General features: G+C 51.4%; 1 protein-coding gene across 2 annotated transcripts; it reads left to right on the forward strand.

Annotated features, from left to right (window-relative positions):
* Nucleotides 1–257: 257 nt before the first annotated feature.
* On the forward strand, nucleotides 258–18,309 carry fbl (fibrillarin). 2 transcript variants are annotated; one of them, XM_069939993.1, is made up of 9 exons: nucleotides 258–462; nucleotides 5,433–5,612; nucleotides 6,638–6,742; nucleotides 8,477–8,571; nucleotides 10,314–10,484; nucleotides 11,272–11,404; nucleotides 13,153–13,265; nucleotides 14,309–14,454; nucleotides 17,627–18,309. In XM_069939993.1, the coding sequence occupies exons 1-9, from the start codon at nucleotides 273–275 to the stop codon at nucleotides 17,649–17,651; spliced, it is 1,158 nt and encodes a 385-aa protein (XP_069796094.1). In that variant the 5' UTR covers nucleotides 258–272; the 3' UTR covers nucleotides 17,652–18,309. The 2 variants fall into 2 exon arrangements, with proteins under 2 accessions (XP_069796094.1, XP_069796096.1); XM_069939995.1 differs by lacking the exon at nucleotides 258–462 and adding an exon at nucleotides 492–600.
* The last annotated feature ends 6,937 nt before the right edge of the window (nucleotides 18,310–25,246 follow it).

The raw sequence follows: 25,246 nt of genomic DNA on the forward strand, positions 1-25,246 counted from the left end.
GGGGGTCCAGGAGACTGAAGATGGGCACAAGGACGGCTTTTCACACCCCCATCATCAGATTCCTGAACCCCAGACATGGACTCACTCTGATTTTTCATGGTCTATTTATTTATTGTTGGAAGGTGGTTTATATGAATGTTTGCACTTGACAATGCTGCAAAACAATGAATTTATCAATTTGTTAATGACAATAAATTCTGACGACTATGCGCTTCTGAATCTGAGAGGCAGTAGGCGGCGAGTTCCTCCCAGCCACCAGGAGGCGTGAAGGAATGATCCTCCACTGCAAAGGCTGGGGAGAAAGCAAAACCGTGATGTTCCACCTCCCGGTTACGCGGGAAAAGTGCGGCGCTGTGACGCACCAACCCCCGCCCCCTGCAGAAAGACGGGCAGAGACCCCAGGAAAGGGGTCTCTGCAGGGTTCCCCTGCAGGGAAGAAAGGGGCGCTGACGAGGCTGCAGGGTGAACTCCGGGACTGGGGGTGGCGCTGCACAAGAAAGTCGGGGGCGGGGCACGTGGTCAGAGACCATTTTGTGGAGGCGCGAGCTCCGCAGAGGAGTCAATAATTTCGACGGGCGGCGAAAGGCAGCATGAGGCCGGGTGAGGGGGTGGGGGTCCAGGCTGAGGCCTAGGGCCCGGGAGTGTGTGATGGGACAGTGCGAACGGAGGTTCACTCTGTCCGACCCCTTGAGTGTGTGACGATACGGTGCGGAGGGAGCTTCACTCTGTGTCTGTCCCCGGGAGTGAGTGATGGGATGGTGCGGAGGGAGCTTCACTCTGGGTCTGACCCTGGGAGTGTGTGATGGGACGTGTGGAGGGAGCTTCACTCTGTGTTTAACTCCGGGAGTGTGTGATGGGATGGTGCTGAGGGGGTTTCAATCTGTGTCTGATACCGGGAGTGTGTGAAGAGATGTTGCAGAGAGAACTTCGCTCTGTGTCTAACCCCAGGAGTTTACGATGGGACGGAGCTTCCCTTTGTATCTGACCCCCAGGAGTATGTTATGGGATGGTGCGGTGGGAGCTTGTCCCTGTGTCTGACCCCGGGACTCTGTGATGGGACGGTGTGGAGGTAGCTTCGCTCTGTGTCTGACCCCAGGTGTGTGTGATGGGAAGTTGCGGAGGGAGTTTTACTCTGGGTCTGGCCCCGGGAGAGTGTGATAGCATGGTGTGGAGGGAACTTCACTCTTTGGCTGAACCCTTGATGCAGAGGGAACTTCACTCTGTGTCTGATCCTGGGAGTGTGTGATGGGACGATGTGGGGGGAGCTTCATTCTGTGTCTGTCCCAGTGAGTGTGTGGTGGGACGGTGCAGAGGGAGCCTCACTCTGTTTCTGACCCCGGGAGTGAGTGATGGTGCGGAGGGAGCTTCACTCTTTGTCCGTCCCCGGGAATGTGTGAAGGGATGGTGCAGAGGGAGCTTCACACTGTATTTAACCCCAGGAGTTTGCGATGTGACGGAGCTTCCTTCTGTATCTGACCCCGGGACTGTGTGATGGGACATTGTGGAGGGAGCTTCATTCTGTGTGACCCTGGGAGTGTGTGATGGGACCGTGCAGAAAGAGCTAATCTGGGTCTGACCGTGTTTGTGTGTGACAGGATGGTGTGGTGGGAGCTTGTCCCTGTGTCTGACCCCGAGACTGCGTGATGGGATGTTGTGGAGGGAGTTTCACTCTCTGTCTGTCCCCGGGAGTGTGTGATGGGACGGTGTGGAGGGAGCTTCACTCTGTGTCCGACCCCAGGAGAGTGTGATGGGATGGTGTGGAGGGTGCTTTGCTCTGTGTCTGATCCCTGGAATGTGTGATGGGACGGTGTGGTGCGGAGGCAGCTTCACTCTGTGTCTGATCCCAGGAGTGTGTGACAGGTTGGTGTGAAGGGAGCTTCATTCTAGGTCTGAACCTGGGATTGTGTGACGGGACGGTGCGGACGGAGGTTCACTCTGTGTCTGACCCCGTGAGTGTGTGACAAAACGGTGTGGAGGGAGCTTCACTCTGTGTGACTCCAGGGAGTGTGTGATGTGGAGGTGCGGAGGGAACTTCCCTCTGTGTCCAATCCCGGGAGTGTGTGACGGGACGTTGTGGAGGGAGCTTCACTTTGTGTCTGACCTTGGGAGTGTGTGATGGGACAGTGTGGAGGGAGCTTCACTCTGTATCTGACCCTGGGACTGTGTGATGCCACGTTGTGGAGGGAGCTTCACTCTCTGTCTAACCCTGGGAGTGTGTGACGGGAACGTGCGAAGGGAGCTTCTCTCTGTGTCTGACCTCGGGAGTGTGTGATGGGACGGCGTGGAGCGAGCTTCACTCTGTCACTGACCCCGGGAGAGTGTGATGGTAAATTGCGGAGGGAGTTTTACTCTGGGTCTGGCCCCGGGAGTGTGTGATGGGACGTTGTGGAGGGAGCTTCACTCTTTGTCTGACCGCTGGATGCAGAGGGAACTTCACTCTGTGGCTGATCCCGGGAGTGCGTGATGGGACGATGCGGAGGGAGCTTCACTCTGTGTCTAACCCCAGGAGTGTGTGACGGGAGGCTGCGGAGGGAGCTTCACTCTGTAACTTACTGCGGGAGTGTGTGGCGGTAGCGTGCGGAGGGAGCTTCACTCTGTGTCTGGCCCCAGGAGAGTGTGACGGGAGGTTGCGGAGGGAGCTTCACTCTGTATCTTACTGCGGCAGTGTGTGGCGGTAGGGTGCGGAGGGAGCTTCACTCTGAGTCTGACCTCGGGAGTGTGTGATGGGATGGTGTGGAAGGAGTTTCACTCTGTATCTGACCCTGGGACTGTGTGATGCCACGTTGTGGAGGGAGCTTCACTCTCTGTCTAACCCTGGGAGTGTGTGACGGGAACGTGCGAAGGGAGCTTCTCTCTGTGTCTGACCTCGGGAGTGTGTGATGGGACGGCGTGGAGCGAGCTTCACTCTGTCACTGACCCCGGGAGAGTGTGATGGTAAATTGCGGAGGGAGTTTTACTCTGGGTCTGGCCCCGGGAGTGTGTGATGGGACGTTGTGGAGGGAGCTTCACTCTTTGTCTGACCGCTGGATGCAGAGGGAACTTCACTCTGTGGCTGATCCCGGGAGTGCATGATGGGACGATGCGGAGGGAGCTTCACTCTGTGTCTAACCCCAGGAGTGTGTGACGGGAGGCTGCGGAGGGAGCTTCACTCTGTATCTTACTGCGGGAGTGTGTGGCGGTAGGGTGCGGAGGGAGCTTCACTCTGTGTCTGGCCCCAGGAGAGTGTGACGGGAGGTTGTGGAGGGAGCTTCACTCTGTATCTTACTGCGGCAGTGTGTGGCGGTAGGGTGCGGAGGGAGCTTCACTCTGAGTCTGACCTCAGGTGTGTGATGTGATGATGTGGAGGGGCCTTCACTCTGTGTCTGACCCCGGGAGAGTGTGAAGGGATGTTGCAGAGGGAAGTTCACTCTGTGTTTGACTCCGGGAGTGTGTGATGGGGAGGTGCGGAAGGAACTTCCCTCTGTCTTTGACCCTGCGAGTGTGTGATGGGATGGTGTGGAGGGAGCTTCACTCTGTGTCTGACCCTAGGGATGTGGAGGGCAGGAGTGTGTGATGGGAGGGTGTGGAGGGAGCTTCACTCTGGGTCTGATCCCGGGAGTGTGTGATGGGACGTTGTGGAGGGAGCTTCACTCTGTGTCTTACCGCGTGAGTTTGCAGAGGGAGCTTCCCTCTAGGTCTGACCCCGGGAGCTTGTGAAGGGTCGGTGTGGAGGGAGCTTCACTCTTTATCTTACCGCGTGAATTTGCAGAGGGAGCTTCCCTCTAAGTCTGACCCCGGGAGTTTGTGAAGGGACGGTGTGGAGGGAGCTTCACTCTGTCTCTGACCCCAGGAGTGTATGACTGGAACGTGCGGAGGGAGCTTCTCTCTGTGTCTGTTCCCAGGGTGTGTGACGGGACGTTGTGGAGGGAGCTTCACTCTTTGACCCCTGGATGCAGATGGAACTTAACTCTGTGGCTAATCCTGGGTATGTGTGATGGGATGGTGCGGAGGGAGCTCACTCTGTGTCTCACTCCGGGAATGTGTTAATGAAAGGTGAGAAATTGGAATTTATTGTCATGAACATGTTTCCAAACTGTTGTTTTGTGATTGGTGCACATATGGCAAAAAATTACATTTATAATTATCAAATCAGTGGAACAGTGTTAGAGAAAGTGAGTTGTCTGTGGGTCCTTGTTCGTTGCTATTAGTGTATGGCTGTTACCTTGCCAGTGTTGCAGTTTGCGCCCTGCACTGTCATTATGGAGTTTGTTTGTTTTCCGTGTCTGTGTGGGCTTCTTCCGAGAGCATGTTTCCTCCCACTCTCGAAAATGCTGGTTGGACGTCAGTTGGGTTTAATTGGGCAGCGTGGGACAGAAGGGCCTGTTCGCCTGCTGTATGTCTGCATTTCAAAAAGTTTCACACCTGATGGTGCAGGAGAAGTTTGTTCTGTCCCGTTGGGTGCTCATCTTCAGACTTTACCTCCTTTCTGATGGTAGCAGTGTGAATATGGCACGGTTTGGGCGGTTGGGGGTCCTTGAGGGGAGAGGCTGCTTTCTTGTGACACCCCCTCTTGTCAATGTCCTCACTGGTGCCTGTGATGGTGCTGGCTGGGTTCACAACCCTCTGTAGCCTGTTCCCGTCTGGTCCATTGGCACCTCCGTCCCAGACAGTGATGCAACCAGTCAGAGTGTTCTCCACGGTGCGCCTGCAGAACCTTGCAAGAGTCGCGATGTATCACATCACCTCAAACTCCTCACGATGCATAGCCACTGGCGGGTATTCTTCGTGACTGCTCTTGGGAAGAAGCTGTTCCTCAGACTGGTGGTGCTGGCTCTGATCCTCCTGGATCTCTTCCCCTGACGGGAACAGCTGGAAGATGCCGTGTGTGGGGTGGCAGGGGTTCTTGATGGTTTTGCGTGCACTTTTAAGACAATGATCCTGGTCGATCACGTTGATAGGAGGAAGGGGCGCTCCAGTGATCCTCTCTTCCTCTTTTATGGTCCTGTGGACTGACCTCTGATCCACTTCTCTGCAGCACCTGATCCACACGGTGATGCTGCTGGCCAGGATGTTGTCGATAGAGCTCCTGTGGAAGGATGCTGTAATGGTGGCTGGTAGCTTTGCCCGCTTCAGTCTGGGATGAGTTAGTGTGAGCCATTCCTTTTGTTGTTCAGTGTTCTCACTGCCTGTGGGAAGAAGCTGTTCCTCAGCTTGTTGGTGCTGGCTCTGATCCTCCTGGATTGTAGCTGGAAGACATAGGTGGATTTTTTGCACAGTGGGTGGGGGGGATGAATTTCAAGGTGATAGGGAATCAGAGCTGAGTCCACAGGTACCAGATCAGCAGTGAGCTTATTGAATGGGGGGGAATCAAATTTGAATGGCTTTACTGCCTCCCCTCCCACTTCTTGTTTTACGAATGGGGACATTTTTAACCCAATGGTTCTTGCCCGCAGGATTCTCTCCGAGAGGCGACCGAGGAGGGAGAGGGGGCTTCGGCGACCGAGGAGGGAGAGGTGGCTTCAGGAGCCGAGGAGGAAGAGGGGGTTTCGGTGACCGAGGAGGGAGAGGCGGCTTTGGGGGCCGCGGAGGAAGAGGGGGCTTTGGTGATCGAGGAGGAAGAGGTGGATTCCGAGGTACGTGTGGCTGGTCGGAGGGCCTCTCTGGAACTGCTCGCTGTGTGGGGAAATTAATTGGGCTGCTCTGCCCATCCATCCCATGCTAGTTTTGTCATTTGAATGCTTTACCCTCCTTTCTCCTGTTGCACTCCTGTCTGAACTGTTTATCTCCCCACCCCACACTTTGTCTCCTCATTCATTGATAGTCTCTCCTCTCCGCAAACACCGTGCCTCTTGTTCTCAGTTTCCACTCCCACCTTGGGTGGGGGGGGGGGGGGGTTTGGAAAGTGTTTAAGGGAAAGTAAGGGTCAGACCACGATAGATGGGGATCAAACCCAGGTCCCAGAGCTCTTGATGCAGTAGGGTCCCTGCTCCCCCAGCCCCTTGTACACCATGCCTTTCTGATTAAGCTGTGCCTAGATGTCTCACCTGGGATGTGTGGTCTCCTGTCCTCAGTTCAAGTCTTCTGTGTATGTCCAAAAACCAGCCCATCACACTCACCATGTCGTTTAAAATCCTGAGTAATGTAATGTAATACAGATACCCCTCAGTCCCTAACCCCCCCCCCCCCTTTCCGGTCCCCAACACACACTGGCCCCTGGTCCCCAACACCCCTCCCTGTCTCTATAACCTCCTCCACCCCTCCCTGTCTGTATCCCCTTCCTGTCCATCCCCTTCCTGTCCATCCCCATCCCTTCCCACCCTATCCTCACTCTACCAGCTCCCTCCCTCCTCCGCACTGAGCCTGGATGAAGGGTTCCCGACCTGTCAGAATAGCCGTTCTGTTTCTTCCCTCGGATGCTGCTCAACCCGCTGTTTATTTCCCTCTTTTCTCATGGCTCTGGCCTGGTTGATTGGTCCTGCTTGAAAAGTCCAACCGATTATTTGCCCCAGAGTTGGGGGGATTGTGGGTTTGCTTCTTGCCTCTGCTCTGGCGGGCAGTAGGGTTTCTGGGGGATGTGAGGGGGGGTGGCGGAATTGGATATGTAGAATGCCCCTCATGAAACCTGATGCAATCTATGTGCGTTCTTCCTCCTTGGCAGGTGGACCTCGTGGGGGCCGGGGCGGAGGTAGAGGGGGTCGAGGTGGAGGCAGAGGCGGATTCCGTGGAGGGTCAAAGGTGACGGTAGAGCCGCACAGGCACGAAGGTGGGTGACGCTGGAGGGCCACGGACCCCTAGTGTGGTGGTCACTGGTGAGGATCGCGGGAAAAAAAACGGGAGCAGGGTGGGAAGGAAAATGGCGCAGCGTTGGATTCAAGAACAGTCTCTCTCCCACTGTCATCGGGCTCGTGAATGAAGTAATGTTGCCCTTGCTCAGGCCTGGCTGGTCCCAGCCGCACTCTTCTTCAGAAGCTCGGGAAGATTGAGTCATCCACCATTCTGGAGTGCTTCGTCTAGAGCGTGTCCCGTCTGGGGGAGGGGGGGGAATCACTACTTGACTAGAGAGTGCAGACTCTGGGGACCAGCGCACGCCCCAGAAAACGGGGAGAAGAACCCATCGTGGAGAAGTTGAAGAGAGGGTGACCACAGCAGTGGACTAACGAGGGGGTCAGCAGCTGATGGATTCACGCAGGTGGCGGGCTGTTGGTGACTCGAAGCGAGGAACCCACGCAGGCTGTGGGCGGCTGGAGACTGTGGTCTGCAGACTGGCTGTAGGGGCACCAGGTATCGGAACTGGGATGCGAGGAGGTGCTGAGGGCGCTGAAGGAGGTTCAGATCTAGAGCTCGGGTAACCGATGGTTTGGACTGGTCTCCGTTGGCTGCAGAAGGGCTGGTGGCAAATCTACGGACAGTCGGTGACTCCAGGGGAACGCTCTCGCTTCTCTTTCTCTGTAAGAGGCACTTCAGGTAATGTCTGGTGATGGCGAATCTGCCTGACAGCAGGTAAAAGCAGATTCTGTGGAATGTTGCACTGTCTTTTTACATGACAATAGGTCGAATCTTGAAGAGACTGCAGAGTTGCAACAGGGCTCGGACCCTAACCCCTCCCCGCACCTTGTGGATGAGTAAATGATCCCTTCCTTTTACCTTGGAGAACGTAGAACACTACAGCACAGTAGTGTTCTCAATGTTGTGTTGACCCATATATTCGTTAAATAAATTAATAAACCCTGCCTACCCCGTAACCCTCTATTTTTCTTCCATTCGTGGGCCTGTCTAAGAGTCGCTTAAATGCCCCCAATGTTCCAGCCTCCACCACCATCCCTGGCAGGGCATTCCAGGCCCCGACAACTCTTGTGTTTAAAAAATAAATAAATAGATTGCCCCTGAGTCTCCCCTAAACTTCCCTCCCCTCACTTTGTACAGACATCCTCTGGTGTTTGCTGATCCTGCCCTGGGAAACAGGCACTGACCGTCCACCCTGTTTCTGCCTCTCAGAATCTTGTCGACCTCTATTCACTCTTCTCTCATTCTTCTTCACTCCAAAGAGAAAAGCCCCCAGCTCTGCGAACCTTACCTCATGAGATCCAGGCGACATCCTGTTAAATCCCCTCTGCCCCCTCTCCACAGCTTCCATATCCTTCCTGTCATGAGATGAGCAGAAGTGAACAAGTGTGGTCTCAGCAGAGATATGTAGAGTTGCAGCATGAACATGTTTCCCCGACTAATGAAGCCCAGCATCCCATAGGCCTTCTTAACTCTCCCATCGTCCTGAGCGGCGACCTTAAGGTATTTATGGATTTGGACACCAACATCCCTCTGTTCCCTCACACTAACATCAGCATTTGTAGGAGAGGCTGTAACCTTTCTCCCTGGGGAGCAGGGGCCTGACTTGGGGGAACCTTATTGAGGTGTATAAAATCACATGGGCAAATGGGGGACAGCAAGGGCAATTTGGGTCAAAGGGCCTGTTTCTCTAACTGGCTCTCTGCTTTCCCAGGGGTATTCATCTGCCGGGGGAAGGAAGATGCCCTGGTAACGAGGAACATGGTCCCAGGAGAGTCGGTGTACGGCGAGAAGCGTATTGGCGTGGAGGTGAGGTGGGGGCTGCTGGGGTGAAGGGGTGTGGAATCAGGAAGCGGGGCCTGGGGGGTGGAGGGGGAATCGGGCTGTGTGGTTAATGCAACACCATTCCAGCATCAGTGACTCAGGTCCAAATCCGGAGGTGTCTGGAAGGAGAGGGTGGTGGGGGGGTGTGAGAGAGGGGATTCAGGGTGGGGGTTGTGGGAAGAGATTTAGGGGAGGTGTTGGAAGGGATTCGGGGTGGGGGTTGTGGGGAGGGATTCGGGGTGGGGGTTGTGGGGAGGGATTCGGGTGGGGGTTGTGGGGAGGGATTCGGGGTGGGGGTTGTGGGGAGGGATTCGGGGTGGGGGTTGTGGGGAGGGATTCGGGGTGGGGGTTGTGGGGAGGGATTCGGGGTGGGGGTTGTGGGGAGGGATTCGGGGTGGGGGTTGTGGGGAGGGATTCGGGGTGGGGGTTGTGGGGAGGGATTCGGGGTGGGGGTTGTGGGGAGGGATTCGGGTGGGGGTTGTGGGGAGGGATTCGGGGTGGGGGTTGTGGGGAGGGATTCGGGGTGGGGGTTGTGGGGAGGGATTCGGGGTGGGGGTTGTGGGGAGGGATTCGGGGTGGGGGTTGTGGGGAGGGATTCGGGGTGGGGGTTGTGGGGAGGGATTCGGGGTGGGGGTTGTGGGGAGGGATTCGGGGTGGGGGTTGTGGGGAGGGATTCGGGGTGGGGGGACTCAGAGTGGGTGGGGGAAGATTCACGCTTTGGGGATTCAGAGTGAGGGTGATAAGATTCAGGATGTGTTGGAAGGGATTCAGGGTGGGGGTTGTGGGAGGAGATTCACGCTTTGGGGGGATTCAGAGTGAGAGGGTGATAAGAGATTCAGAGGGTGTTGGAAAGGATTTGGGATGGGGGTTGTGGAGAGGGATTCGGGATGGGGGTTGTGGGAGAGGATTCGGGGTGGGGGGTGTTGGAAGGGATTCAGGGTGGGAGGGTGATGGGAGAAAGTGTCCAGGGGAGAAGGTTCAGGAGCCTGATGCCTGTGGGGGCAGTGGGAGATGAGAGTGTGTCTGGCAGGGGTGGGGATGGGTCCCTTGGTGTGTTGGCCGTCTACTGGGCTGTGGGAGGTGGGGGTGGGTTCAGTGGGGTAAGATTTCCAACGGGGTGGGGATGCTAAGTATTCCCGCACAACACTATGGTCCCACCTTCAGTGCAGTGCACTCCTTACTAACATCTCCTGCGATGTTGACAATTCTCGACCTGGCGTTAGAGCAGTGTTTGTAGTCAGGCCAAGGAGTAGAGACTGGTCCCCTGCACCCCTGGTGGACTTTATAGTATGATAGCTGGAGGGTCCAGCCCAGGTCATCAACAGATTTTTAAAGGGGCAGTGGTCAGGCGGAGTCCAACCTTGATTGGCAGATGATGCGACATCTGACAAGGTTCCAGATGATGAATTTGTGTCCCTCTGCGATCCACATTCCCACCAGGTTGGAGACGGAGAGGTCACATGACCCTCCACAATCCACATTACGGTGTGATGTTCTGAGTTTGGGGAGATGGGCACAGGTCTCTGTGTGTTGGCTGTCCCCTGGGCTATGGGAGGTGTGGGTGGGGTCAGTAGGGGGGATTATGTGGTGGGGATGGTCTCTCAGTGTGTCAGCTGCCTATTATCCTGGGCTGCAGGTTGTGCAGACGGTCCCACACTCTGCTCAGTCAGTGAGAACGACTGTGTTTGAACCGTTGGAGTTTTTGTGTTTGAACCCCCCCCCCACAGGAGGCAGAGCAGAAGATTGAGTATCGAGCGTGGAACCCCTTCCGGTCAAAGCTAGCAGCCGCCATTCTGGGAGGCATCGACCAGATCCACATCAAACCAAAGGCCAAGGTGCTGTACCTGGGCGCAGCCTCTGGCACCACCGTCTCCCATGTGTCGGATATTGTCGGGCCGGTGAGTTTCGGCAGCATAACCTTGTTGGGGAGGTCTGCACGTCGGGAGCGGCTGCTGGAGGATAGGGTCTGATCCCGACTGTTTTGTGTGCAGAGTTTTCCCTTTTCCCCGACTGGGTTCACTGCTTGGTCTCGTCCCGGGGAGAGATTGGGATGGTTGGTGGGCCTGTCACCCAATAGAGTGCAGGAATGTGAGGAGTATAAGATGGGACGGGTGTGGACAGGCCGATTCAGCGTGCCAAGGAGGGTGAGCCTATGAGGTTCTGTTAGGATGGGACCAGGATTTGGACCAATTCTGGAAAAATGAAGGCTGACAGTCGGGGAGTTTCAGGAACAGTGAACCGTGCTTGTCAGAATATCCTTATTTTAGAACCTGCTGAGTGGGCATGACCATCTAGAACCAGCGGAGTTCCAAAAGGACCCTGTTCTTGAACCCACTTAGTGGGTTGTACCCTGGAACTGCCTTGTTCAAGACCCCAGGCTCCAAAACCACTCTGTTCTAGAACCCACGTGGTTGGCTGGGCTCTGGGACTGCCTTGTTCTAGACCCCCAGGCCCTAAATCACCCCTGTTCCTGAGCCAGCTGAGCAGGCAATGCTCCAGAATGACCCCATTCTAGAACCTGCAGAGCAAGCTGTGCTCCAGAATGGACAATGTCATTCTGGACAGGGAGGGCAGTAGGGTCTGTTCCCAGGCTATGTGACCATTTCATCCACCACCTTACTGAATAGTGAGACACGGCCCAGGCGGGGAGGTTGGCTACTGATGTTCCCTCTCGTCCCTTCGCAGGACGGTCTAGTGTACGCGGTTGAATTCTCTCACCGCTCGGGCCGGGACCTCATCAACGTGGCAAAGAAGAGGACAAACATCATCCCCATCATCGAGGATGCCAGGCACCCCCACAAGTACCGCATGCTGCTGGGTAAGTGGTTTGGCCCATCGTCGTGGCTGGGGGGCAGAGTGGGGTGGAACTGAGAGCCCATCCCTGACCCTCACTGATTGTATTGTGGCCAGGGAGTGCAGAGACGATGAGACAGTCCAAAATTAGAATTTATGTCAGGAAATTCGTTGTTTTGCAGCAATTTCACAGGAGAAAATGTTGCAATAAATTACATTTTAAAAATAAATAAATTCGTCCAAAAAGAGGAGAAAATGGGGTGTCTGTGGTTCATTGTCCATTTAGGAATCTGCTGCCAGAGGGGAAGAAAAGGTTTCTGTACCTTTGGGTGAACCTGAATTCCCTGCCGCTGTGAGAGTAGAAGGCTGAAGAGGAGAAATAGGCCCTTCAGCCCATTGAGTCTGCCCTGTCATTCAATCATCTGATCCATTCTCCCACTCTGCTCGGCCTTCTCCCCATAACTCTTGATGCTCTAAACCTGTCAATCACTGCCTTAAATATGCCTGATGCTCTGGTCTCCAAAACCACCCGTGGCAACAAATTCCACAGATTCACTGCCCTCTGGCTGAAGAAATTCCTCCATATCTCTGATCTAAGCGGACGCCCTTCAATCCTGAAGTGGTGCCCTCTTGTCCTGGACCCTCCCACTGTGGGGAACCTTTCTACATCGACTCTTCCACGCCTTTCAGCGTTTGAAATGTTTCAATGAGGAAACCCCTCTGCCCCCCCCCCCATTCTCTTAAATTCCAATGAGTACAGGCCATATGCTGTTATTCTTTCATTCCCAGAATCATCCTTGTGAAACTCCTGAATTCTCTCCAACTTCAGCACATCCTTTCTTAAACGAGGAGCCCAAAATGGCTCACTTCAAGTGAGATCTCACAAGTTTAAGCAAGATGTGGGAGTAGAGGTCGGCCCATTCTATTATTAGCACCACTAACTCAGCCTTCTCCCTGTGACCCTCGATACCCTGACTAATCAAATACCTGTCAATCTCTGCCTTAAATGCACCCAACGACCTCTCTTCCACAGTCGCCTGCGGGAACAAGTTCCACAGATCCACAACCCTCTGACTAAAGAAATTTTTTCACATCACTGTTTTAAACTGAAGCCTTTTTACCCTGAAGTTGTATCCCTGACCGTGGGGAACTCAAATCTACTCTGTCCAGGCCTTTCAGCATTTGAAAAGACTCCATGAGGTTCTCCCCCTCATCCTTCTGTCATTCCATCGAGTACAGACCAGAGCCAACCAATGCTAACCCTTTCATTCCTGGCATCTTTCCAGTAAATCTCACCAGTGCCTTGTGAAGCCTCAACATCACACCCCTGCCCCTGTCTTTTATTCCTCCTGAAAAGAATTGCATTTGCCCTGACTCCATCTGCAAGCTCAGGATATCCTTCAGGACAACTCCTAGGTCCATTTGCATCTGAATTTTCAATTTTCTCCCCATTCAGAAAATAGTTCTGCTCCTTATTTTACAGCGTCTATGACTAGGGGCATTTTGCTAGCACTCGAAAGAATCCTCCCGTCTGCTGGTGATAAATCCCTCTTTCTTCCCCCCCCTGTGTTGGCGGGATTGGCTTGGCTTCTCTCCCAGCCAAATCCCCCTCAACGTAACCCAGATAAATCACGACCCACTGGCCTTCATGTCTTTCCTCCACTGAGGAGGGGGATGGTCTACCTCCTCGGGATCCGTGCGCTCCATTCTGGGCCGTGGTCGGCCTGCCAGTTGTGCCAGATATTAAGTCGATGTCTCCCCCTCCATCCTCAGGAATGGTGGATGTCATATTTGCAGATGTCGCTCAGCCAGACCAGTCCAGGATTGTGGCAATCAATGCGCACCATTTCCTCAAGGTCGGCGGCCATTTTGTCATCTCCATAAAGGTGAGGTGGGTGGTGGGCTGTCGGGGGGGGGATTTAGTGGATGGGGGAGTCGATTAAGGGGGGGAGCGAGGGTGATGGTGGGGGGAGTGCAGGCGAGAGTGTGTATGGGCTCTGGGTGTGGAGAGTAGATGAAGAGAGTGATGCTGTGTGTGGGCTATGGGAGGGGAGAGTTGGTGATGGGATCGTTGGAGGGGGTTCAGTAGATGGGTATGTTGACGTGTGGAGTCCACTCTTGCTAGGTTGGGTCTTCATCTCTGTACCTTGGAGTAAAACACAAAAGTGCAGACATCGTGGTTGAAGTAAAATCACAACACTGGAGAAACTCAGCAGGTTAAACAGTTTATTGATGCATCACTGAAGTTTCAGGCCCAAATCAAATGGTTTCTACTGGACCACTCCCCTCTCCCTCTCTTCCCCCATCTCTCTGTCTCCTTTTCTACCACTCTCCACCCCTTTCCATCTCCATTCACAGCCATCCAACCTCCCCCTGCTTGTTGGTGTGCCCTCCCTCACATACCTCCTGCCTATGGGTCTGGGCTCTCACCATTGTATTCAGACACCTCGGCTCTGTCCACCACAATAGCGTGGATCCCCCAGTGCCCACTCATTTCAATTCCCCATCCTATTCCCAGGCCAACATGTCTGTCTCATGCACTGCCAGACAGACCACCCACAAATTGTACGAACAACACCTCACATTGGGCACCCTCTAACCGGATGGCATTAACATAGACTTTCTGTTAAAACCCCCTCCCCACCGTCTCCTTTCCCTTGCTCTGTCCCTCTTTCCTTTTCCCTGTCTCCTTTTACAGAGCCAAAATCAATTCTCACCTTTCCTCATCACATCCAATGAACACCTTTTGTTGGTCTGAAGTCCTTCCCCCTACCATTCTCTCCCCATCTTGTAATTCAGATGCCTGTCTGCTTTTTACTCACACCTTGAAGAGGGGCTTGGGCCCGAAATGTGGGTGATGCAAGGCTGGCTTAAGCTTCGGGTGAACACCCTGACGGTAGCCCTGATGCTCCCCCTCCTCTTCCCCCAGGCGAACTGCATCGACTCCACGGCGTCCCCTGAAGCCGTGTTTGCGGCCGAGGTGAAGAAGATGCAGCAGGAAAACATGAAGCCACAGGAGCAGCTCACACTGGAACCCTATGAGAGGGACCATGCCGTGGTGGTCGGAGTCTACAGGTGAGAGAGTGAGGGGGCCCGTCCCGTCACCTCAGCAAGCGAGGGAGCTTTCTGAACTTGCTCCCTCGGTGGTCCATCATAAACTGCCCGAGTTCCAGAACACTCTCCCTATCTCGAACACTCGGTACATCTTGAGCTGCTCTTACCCCTTTTGCGAGATGCTGTTCAAAGTTCAGACGTTTTGTCAGAGTTCATACTTGACAGGCATAACAGCCTATAATGTGTGCTGACCTATATATACCTGCCATTAAGTCTATTTCTATTTCATCCATGTGCCTGTCTAAAAGATTCTTAAATGCCCCTAATGTGTCAGCCTCCATCACCACCCCTGGCAGTGGATTCAGACACCCACAACCCTGTGTTTTTTTTTAAAATCTTCTTACCCCTGATGTCTCCCTCAAACTTCCCTCCACTCACCTTGTACCGATGTCCTCTGGTGTTTGCTACTCTCGCCCTGGAAAATAGGTGCTAGCCACCCACCCTAATAACCTTGTAATAACAGCCCTCAGAATCATGTAGACCTCTACTAAGTCACCTCTCATCCTTCTTTGCCCCAAAGAGAAAAGCCCCAGTTTACCTCATGAGACGTATTTTCCAATCCAGGCAATATCCGGGTAAATCTCCTCTGCCCCCTCTCTGTAAATTCCACCTCCTTCAGAAAACAAGGGTGATCAGAAATGAACACAGTACTCCAAGGGTGGTCTCACCATGGATTTATAGAGCTGCACAACCCCTGAACTCAATCTCCTGACCAATGAAGCCCAGCATCCCATCGGCCTTCTTAACTGTCCTATTCTTCTGCATGCCTGTTGGGCGATTCCAGGATGAGAGGGCACAGTCTTAGAATGAAAAAGTACCAATTTACATCAGAGATGAGGAGAAATTGGATTTGTGGAATTCGTGGCCACGTCCAGCTGTGGAGCCCAGATCATTGGAATTAAAAGGGGAAATTGATAGGTATCTAATTAGTCAGGGTATCATAGGATATGGGGACAAGGCCAGAACTTGGAACTAGATGCAAGAACAGTTTAGCTCAGGGAGGTTTCATGGTGCGGACTTGATGGGCCAAGTGGCCTGCTTCCACTCCTTGTGATGCCGAAGTTATGAGATGTATGCATTTGGACCCTGAGGTCCCTTTGCTCATTCACACTGTTAATTATCTGACCATTAACCATCTTCTCTGCCTTCAAGTTTGACCTTCCCAATAAGTCATCTCACACTTATCCAATTCAACTCCATCTGACACTTCTCAGGCCAACTCTGCATCCTGTCTATATTCTGTTGTAACCTGCAACAATCTTCAGATCACTGACCCATCCCTCTACTACATCGGAGTCATTTATAAAAATCACCAAGAACAGGGGTCCCAGAACAGATCCCTGAAAAATCTGCTTTTTCCAGGCAAGCCAATTTTGAATCCACACAGCCACGGATCTCATGCTTTTCTGAATGAGTCTCCCATGGGGGATCTCGTAAAGTGCCACCTTTAACTCCGTATTCAGCCTATCTGACTTTCATCAATTTATTTTGTGGCTAACCTCAGGAGAAAAAATAATTAAACTCGTGAGCCACAACCTTCCCTTCACAAAGCCAAATGACATCATGTATAACCCCAAGATACTTTTTTCCTGCAGTCTGTTGGAGGAGACTGGGAGAGTGACCGTGGTAGGATCTGTGGATTGCGGCGGAGGAGAGAGCGTTTGGAATTCTGCCTTCAACTCAAACGTTCCTGTTCGCGTGGCCTTGTATAATATTTTGGGGGCCGAATCACTCCTTGGGTGGGGAGAGGAGGGGGTGGCGTTTCAAGATTCTATTATTGTCACACGAAATTTCCTTTAGTCTGCCCCAAGGCAAATATTTACCATGAGGGAAGCCCGCTGCCCCTTACAATTAAGGAAAACAAAAGGAGTCCGTGGATTCGCCTGTTCGATCCAACAGCCACCCGACCTCCTTCAGTGCCCAAGACCCCTTCAGGAGCCCTTCTTGCCCTCAAATCGAATCCTGGCTCCAACACCTGGTTCCTGTGAGCCATTCTCCAGCAACCCTCCATGTCGGCCACAGCCTATGTGGGTCCCTCGTAAAGCCCCTTGCTGGTCCGCCACCATGGTCAGTGACCTGTATGGTCGTTTTCACTGCTCCTCAATGAAGTTTCTGCTGCTCCCTGAGTCAGCAACCCATTGTGGTCCGCTGCCCAACATAGACCCCTGTGATTACAGGATTTTAGGCCATTTAAAGCCCGTATGGAGCTGTTGGCATTAGGAGCAGATGTTTGGACCAAAGTGTCTACTCTCTCTCATGCTCCCTAGTGCCACCATGTTGAGCTTCCCCTTACACTGCTAAAGCCTCATGTGGGAAAGGTACTCTCAGGAAGGGGGTTCTGGGATTTAGACCCCTTGTGGCAAGGAGGTTACGCTGCAACTGTACATGGTACTGATGAGGCCGCATCCAGAGGACTGTCTACAGTTCTGGTCTCCTTACTTGATGAAGGATGGACTGGCTTTGGAAACGGAGCAGAGGAGGTTCACCAGGTTGATTTCAGAGACGAAGGGGTCGGCCTATGAAGAGAGATTGAGTCGTCTGGGACTGTCCTCACTGGAATTTAGAAAAATGAGAGGGGATCTTAGACAAACATAAAATTATGAAAGGCATAAATAAGGCAGAGGTAGGTAAGTTGTTCCCATTGATGGGAGGAGATCAGACTAGAGGACATAACCTCAAGATTCAGGGGAGTACATTTAGGATGGAGATGAGGAGGAACTGCTTTTCCCAGAGCGTGGCAAATCTGGAATTTTCTGCCTATTGGAGCAGTGGAGGTGGCCTCAGCAATTATATTTACGACAAGGTTGAGTAGATTTTTACATTGTCGGGAAATGAAGGGATATGGGGAAAAGGCAAGTGTGTGGAGACGAGCCCATCGTCAGATCAGCCATGATCTCATTGAGTGGCGGAGCAGGCTTGATGGGCCGAGTGGCCAACTCCTGTTCCTACTTGTGCTTGAGTCCGCCACTGCCTGTAGTTTGTACGTTCTCTCCGTGTCTGTGTGGATTTCTTCTGGGGCCTCTGCTCCCACCATTCAAAACGTACTGGGGGTTGTAGGTCAATTGGGCGGTATGGGCTGGAAGGGGCCATAACCGTGCTGTACGTCTAAATTTCAAATTGCTTCTTTTTGCAGGTCATCCTTGAAGAAGAAAGCTTAGCAAAAATCTAACTCTGGCTGCCAAACTATGAAACCATCTGCAGTTGTTTTTCGGCCCGAAACATTCCGCATCAGAGATTTGAGTGCAACCAATCACCTGCCTTATCTTTTGTAAATGGACCCCCGTTTAGATTCCAAATAGTGGCGTTCGGTTCAAGGGCCCTGGGGGTATCATGGATCCTGGATTTTGGAATTTGGTGGGGGGGGGAGGAGAGTTTTTTTTGGGGGGGGGGGATGGTTCTGGTAGGACAGTGGTTTGCAAGATTCCCAACTTGTTAAGCCCTTTTCCTGCTGGATTTGAGCGACGGAGGTGTCCTTGGTCCTCTGGAGAGAGATTCCCAATCCTCCCTTCAGTTGAAAGATGGGCGAGCCCTTATCCTGACGATGAGGTTTATCACATTGCCCCCTCCTTAATTAAACCAGCCCCATTTGAGAATTTTATGTACTTCAAAAGTGGATTCTCTTCCCAAAGTCTGGGGAGAACACAATGCCTTCTGCAGTGACCCATTCCCTTGCTAAGGGAAATTGTCCTGTTACTAGAAGGGAGTTAACGATGGGGAGCCTGTGGACTCTTTTTCGGGCAGCAGATGTTTACAGGAAATAGCTTTGTAGTGTGGACAGATTTGGAGGATGCTTTTATATTAAAACTGGGAAAATAAGAGTTGACCAAGTCTGTTGTTAGTAGTTAAACAAGAAAGTCCGTAAATTGGAGGAAGAGCACCTTGGCACTTACCAACCAGACAGCATTAACATCAACTTCCCCAGTTCTCACTAAACCCTCCCCGAGTTTCTTCCACCAACTCCCCAATCCCCTTCCCTCTCCATTCAGGGAGCTGCCCCATCACTTCTCAGCCACTTTCTCTTCCACCCTCCCACATTAACCTGCGCTCCTATTTCCTCCCCCCCCCCACCTTATTCAGCTGCCTGTCTGTTCTTGCTTAAACCTGACAAGGGTCTCAGGCCCAAAATGTTGGTTACCCTTTGCTCCCTATGGATGCTCCAACACACTGAGTTTCTCCAGCACATTTGGGTGTAGCAGTTGACCAAGACTGCCTTAGAATTTATAGATGGAACATTTCTGCATAGTATAGGCCCTTTGATGTTGTGCCGACCCTTATGTACCTACCACAAAAAAATAAACTCTCTTGATCTCATAACCCTCCATTTTGCTTTCGTCCATGTGCCTGTCAGGGTCTCTTAAATACCCCTATTTTCCAGACTCCACCACCACCCCAGGCAATGCATTCCAGTCACCCACCACTTTAAACTTTCCTCCCCTCACTTTGTTCTGATGTCCTCTGGTGTTGCTTCTCCTGCCTTCGGGAAATAGGTGCTTACTGACTACCTTATCTACGCATCTCATAATCTTGTAGACCTCTAACAGTTTACACCTCATCCTTCTTTGCTCCAAAGAGAAAAGTCCCAGTTCTGCTAACCTTGCCTGATATTTTCCAATCCAAGCAACATCCTGGTAAATCTCTGCACTCTCTCCATAGCTTCCACATCCTTCCTGTAACAAGGTGACCTAAACTGAACACAATATTCTAAATGTGGTCTCAGCAGAGCTTTACAGAGTTGTGACATTACCTGATGACACCTGAATTCCAGGCACCTACCATTCCCTGTATTTAGCAAAACCTGATATCTGCCCTGAATCTTCCTCCCTCACTTTGTACAATCCCCCAACTAATGAAGCCCAGCAACCCATAGGTCTTCTTAACTATCCCATGAACTGTGTGGTGACCTTGAGAGATGTATGGATTTGGGCCCCAACGTCCCACTTCTTCCACACTTCCATTAACCATGTACTCTGCCTCAAGTTTGTCCTTCCACCTTGCGCTTAACTGCACAGACCAATTTGATATGTCGGCAACCCGAGCTCAGATCCAAACCTCTAACATGATCATGAAGCCTTCAGCCCTCGGTGCCCTCTGGTTCTGATAAATGCCACCCCTTCAGCCTGTTTCAAGCCAGTCACCTGCAGCCTGTGTGGGTTCGAGTCACCAGCAGCCCCACAGCCTGTGTATCCTTTAGCTGCAAAGCACCTCACCTCACAGGTCTGCCACTGTGGTCACCGACCTGTGGGTTATCTTCTCAAACAGGGAGGGGGATGGTTACCCTGTTTTTTGATGCCAGTCGATTTCCTCTCTGGAGCCTACAACCTCTCAGATCTTGTCGGTCTCATTACAATCTTGGAGGTACTGGGGACAGTGAGGAAGGCTTTAAAAGTTTACAGAGGGACCTGAACTAGCTGCAAAATGGCAGATGGAATTTACTGCAGGCGAGTGTGAGGTGTTGCACTTTGGAAGGTAGGACAGACAGAAATTGGTAGGGGACTGACGAGTGGCATAGAATTGTATTCTGGGAATACAATTTCCTGGCAGTGTCACAGGTAAAAAGAGCTTTTGACATATTGGTCTTCATAAATCAAGTATTAAGTGCAGGAGTTGGGATGTTGTGATGAGGTTGTACAAGAGGCCAAATGTGGAGTATTGTGTGCAGTTTTGTTCACCGAATTACAGGAAGGATATCAATAAGATTGAAAAGGGCAGAGAAGATTTACTAGGATGTTGCCCGGACTTCAGGAACTGAGTTACAGGGAAAGGTTAAACAGGTTCAGACTTTATTCCCTGAAGTGTAGAAAAATGAGGGGAGATTTGGTAGAGGTATTTAAAATGATGAGGGGTATGGACACAGCAAATACAAGAAGGCTTTTTCCACTGAGGGTCAGTGAGATACAAACCAGAGGAAGTGAATTAAGGGTGAAAGGAGAAAAGTTTATGGGGATTATTAGAGGGAACTTCATAGAGAAGACAAAGTGGGGAAAGGGGGAAAATGAGGGGGAACCTCTTCATGCAGAAAGTGTTAGGAGTGTGGAACGAGCTGTCAGTTGAAGTGGTGAACATGTGCTCAATTTTAACATTTAAGAAAAATTTGGACAGATAAATGGATGGGAGGAGTGGAGAGGGACATGGACTAGAAGCAGGTCAGAGGGACCAGGCAGAATAATAGTTTGGCATGGACTAGATGGCCAAAGGGCATGTCTGTGCAGTGAGGTATGGAGTCAGAATATGGGAGATGGGGATAAGTGGCTTGGTGCTGGGAGCATCAACCAATGTCAGCAAAACTAAAGAGCTGGTCACAGACTTCTGGAAGAAAGGGCAGAGCTCACTCCTCGATGGTGCTGAGGTGGAGAAAGTACACAGCTCTAGCTCTTGCGATGTATTGTCATGTCTTGGTCCACCACCATCAACACAAGGCAGTACAGAGCTCTGGTCCCTCTGCTTCCCCAGAAGCCTGCAGAAATTCAGAGGGTCACCTGCATCCTTCAACAACGTCTCCAGGTGAAAGTATCCTATCAGGGTGAATCACTATGTGGTGCAAGAACTCCAGCTGAGAGGGCACCTCAGACCATCATATTCTGTCAACTCTCGATACTTCCTGCTGCCCCAATACACTTCAACGTGTCTGCCGTAAGGCCATGAGCATCACCTGGCACCCCTAACGATAGAAGAGAAGCAAAAGAGTCCCTTCAGAGACATAATGTCCGTGGATTTGCCTCCAGTGCTCCCAAAGCCTTTACAGCTGCGTAGATTCTGTTGGCAGCCTGAGCTCCAGACCCAAACTTTCGACACGATCGGGAAGCCTTCAGCATCCGAGACCTTTTGGAAGCCGTTCTTGCCCTCAGCACTTGCTTGAATCCCATTTCCAATACCTGGTTCCCATGAGCTTGTCTCCGGTGTGGGTCCGGTGACCGCAGCATGTGTGGAACCTATGACCGCTGCCATGTTCACTTTCATGTAGGGTTGTCTACTCTGCTTTCCCTCTCAACAGGGGGTGTTCTCCCTATCTCTGGTGCCCTGCACTGGTCAGCTGTTCCCCTAGCGTCTGCAACACCTAGTGGTGTACTGCCAAGCACAGGCTTTGCCATCTTAAGCACAGACCACTGTGGTTTAAAAAAATAGTTACCTCCTTTAAAAAGCCGTTTAATGTCTATGCTGAGACTGGGCAGTTGGACTGTGCGGAGCAATGCTGTGTCTTTGCTCCCAGCTCTCCTGGGTCTGCACCAGCTGTAATGGTGTCGTTACAGCACTGCCACGTCCCCGTGGGGGAAGAAGATTCACAACTATGCATACCACTAGATTCAAGGACAGTTTTTTCCTGCTGTCATCAGGCTCCTGAACAAACCTCTCACTGGAAAAAGGATTGATTTCTCTGCGCTTTGTTCAGCACAATGGGTTGAGGAGCTCAACTCCACCCAAAATATTCTCACTGTACATCAATACAAGAAAATCAGACATCTCAAATGGAAAGGGTTCCAACCTCCCACAAAAGTTAGATGGATCTAAATGTCTTGACAAAGGGACTTAATTCAAAATGTTGATGTGCCAGTTCCCTCCATATACTGCCTGACCAACTGAGTCCTACTGACTTGTTTTAAATACAATGGATGCAAGTTTTAAAGGCTGCTGTTTTAAAGAAACTCTCATCATTTGGTCCAGTGAGTGTAGATTATCTTTTATTTTGTTAGAACTTGGGGTGAAAATTTCCAGTATCAAAGTCAGATACTATTGCCATGTAATAAAGCGGAACTTGCACAAAATTATTGTTAGCTTGCCATAAGACAAAGACTCACCGTTAGCATTGCCTGATGCCCATTACAGTCAGAGAAAAAGAAGCGAAGGAGGATCCTCCAAAAGCTAGAGTGGATTGACCTCCAGTGCTCCCGCAGCCTCCGCTGCCAGATAAGACTCCGGTTCAATTCAAACCATCGGCAACCTGAGGCTAGATACAAATTCTGACATGATGAGGAAACCTTCAGCATCCAGGACATTCTCAAAATTGGTTCTGATGCCTGGTTCTCTGGCAGTGCATAGCCTGGGAGTGAATTTTTTGACCTCAAGTCACCTGCAGTCAGTGTGGGTTCCTCGCCCACAGGGAAGCCTTCAGCACCCGAGGTAGGTCCTTTGAGTGACCTCAACACCCTCGAATCTCGGCTCCGATACCTGGTTCTCGTGATGCAGCCCCTGGAGGTCCCCCAATTGCAAATCGCCCGCAGCCTGTGGGTTCTTCAGCCGCTGAGCCCCTCGCTGGTCTGTCATCACCTTCCTGTCAGGTCGACTGCTTCTCAACAGAGGGAGTGATTCTTCTGGTTTCTGGTGGCCCGCGCTGGTCTGCTGCTCCACTGGAGTCTGCAACCCCTTGTGGTCCAGTGCCCAGCACAGGCACCGCCATCTTGGGCACATACTGCCTTGGTTTCAGGATTTTCAATAACACCATCAGCTCAACAGGCTGTTTCAGTCAGCATGAGAAGCGGGCGACTGGACCTCGTGAGGTAGTGCTCTCCCTGGATCCACAGCAGTGACAGGACTGCAAAGTGGATTTATGGATAACGATTGATAGAGAATGTAATTCTGCAGAACTCGGCCTTTTCTACCCACCTTTATTTGTCCATATCCTTGCTTTCTCCCTGAAAGGGGGGGGGGGGGGGATCTATGGGGCAACGTTTTATCCACACTGAGGGTGGTTAGTGTGTGCAACAAGCTATCAGAGGAAGTGGTGGAGGTGGGCATCATTGAAATCACTTGGTTCAAGGTTTATTTTATAGTCACATAATGTACATTAAAAATGTCATGTACGTGATTAACTTTTATCAAAATGCATTATTGAGCATCAAAAACAACTTTGTACACATTATACAGATGTACATTGTGCTCCTGTTCTCTTGACAAAAAAACCAACACACATTTACACAAATGTTCACACATAAACCCTCAGATACATGCCTGAACAACCCACCCCCAACCACCTTTGCTGACAGTATATTAATAATTGTGCTGGTACAACTGTCTTAGTCTTTCACTTCGAAAGCACTCATAATTCAGAGAATTAATACATAAATGGTCTCCATTTATGCACAAATTTTACAGTAGACTCTTTTGATGTGCATTTGATTCTCTACAGTTTAATAATGATATCCTTAATCCATGGTATAATAGAAAGACCCCCTATCAGACTTGCAATGTAACTCGACTAGACACTTGGCTAACAGGGATGAAAATGCTATTGAGTCTGTCTGTAGGGAGTTGTCAGAGATTTCAAATATTCCAGTCAATGGGCAGAGTTGCAAATTGACTTTTAATATTTTGGATACACTTCAACTTTTGCCTGCTGTAAGGCAAATAGTTGCCATGAGTAATACCCATTGCCCCCAGTAAAAGGAGAAAGAAGCAAAAGAGTCTGTTGTCATTGAGGGTCTGTGGATTTGCCTCCTGCACTCCCGTGGCCTCTTCAGCCGCAGACTCCTGTTCTATCCCTCGGCAATCTCCAGATTCAAACCTTCAGTGCCCAAGGCCCTTCGGGAGCTCTTCTTTCCCTGTGCACCCACTCATCCCATTTCTGATACCTCAAGTTCAGATTATTGTCATCTGATTGACAAAACAGCGTTCTCCATTCCTCTGTGCAAAACACAACACGCAACTGGACATAACACACATGCAAACACTATATATGCAGGACAAGTATTCATATATACAAATAAATACATTTGTTTTGTAAATATGAGAGTCTCAAAGTTTATGTGAGCAGTTCCTTTGGTCGTGTAGCTGTTCTTCAACCTGGTGGTGCTGGCTCTGATGGTCCTCGCTCCCCTGACAGGAGCTGGTGGTGCGCAGGGAGGAAGGGATCCTCAATGATTTTGTGTGCCCTCTTCAGATAAAGATCCAGATAGATCATGTTGATGTGGGTGAGACCGGTGATCCTCTCCGCCACACATGGTCCTGTGGATTAACCTCCAATCCAGTTCTCTACAGCTATCATGCCCACACTGAGGCAGCTGGCCAAGACGCTCTCAACAGATCATCTGGAGAGAGTCAACAGGATGGTGGCCAATAGCCTTGCCCACTTCTCAGGAAGTTAAAGGACCTCTAAGGAATTTGGTGCTCTCCTCTCCATGATTGTTGTTAATGTGTAGTGGTAGGTGGTCATCCCTGGTCCTCCTGAAGTCCACGATCATCTCCTTTGTCTTGTCCACGTTAAGACTCAAATAGCACCGTAACGAGATTTTCCACCTCTTCTGCACTGAGCAGAGATGGGGTGGGGAAGAGAGAGTGGGGGTGAGGTATTGGATCTACAACAAATTCCTCAGATTTACCACCCTCTTGCTGAAGATATTCCTCTGCCTCTCTGTTCTGAATGGACACACTTCAATCCTGAAGTTTGAAGTGTCTTGTCCCAGACTCTCCCACCATTGGGAACAATCTTTCTACATTGACTCCATCCACACCATTCAACATTTGAAATGTTTCAACGTGACACATCCCCCCCACCCCCATTCTCCTAAATTCCAATGCATGCAGGCCAAGAGTGGTCAAACGGTCATCGCGATGACCCTTTCCTTCCTGGAATCATCCTGGTGAACCTCCGCTGAACCCTCTCCAATGTTAACGCGTCCTTTCTCAAAGGAGGAGCCCAAAACTGCTCACAAAACTCCAAGGTCTCTCCAGTGCTTCAGCTTGCCCATGTCCCTATTCAGAGGGAGGGAAAGAATTGTTACATTAATTTTAAACCCATTGGGCTACAATTTTGTGTGGCAGG

The sequence above is a fragment of the Narcine bancroftii genome, chromosome 5 (assembly GCF_036971445.1).
Source record: "Narcine bancroftii isolate sNarBan1 chromosome 5, sNarBan1.hap1, whole genome shotgun sequence".
In the NCBI taxonomy this organism is placed as follows: Eukaryota; Metazoa; Chordata; class Chondrichthyes; order Torpediniformes; family Narcinidae; genus Narcine; species Narcine bancroftii.

Coding starts and splice junctions, on each gene's coding strand:
- fbl (XM_069939993.1), top strand. CDS start 273: ATGATCCTCCACTGCAAAGGCTGGGGAGAAAGCAAAACCGTGATGTTC. Junction 10,485..11,271: donor TGTCGGATATTGTCGGGCCG/GTGAGTTTCGGC, acceptor GTCCCTTCGCAG/GACGGTCTAGTGTACGCGGT. Junction 14,455..17,626: donor GTGGTGGTCGGAGTCTACAG/GTGAGAGAGTGA, acceptor TTCTTTTTGCAG/GTCATCCTTGAAGAAGAAAG.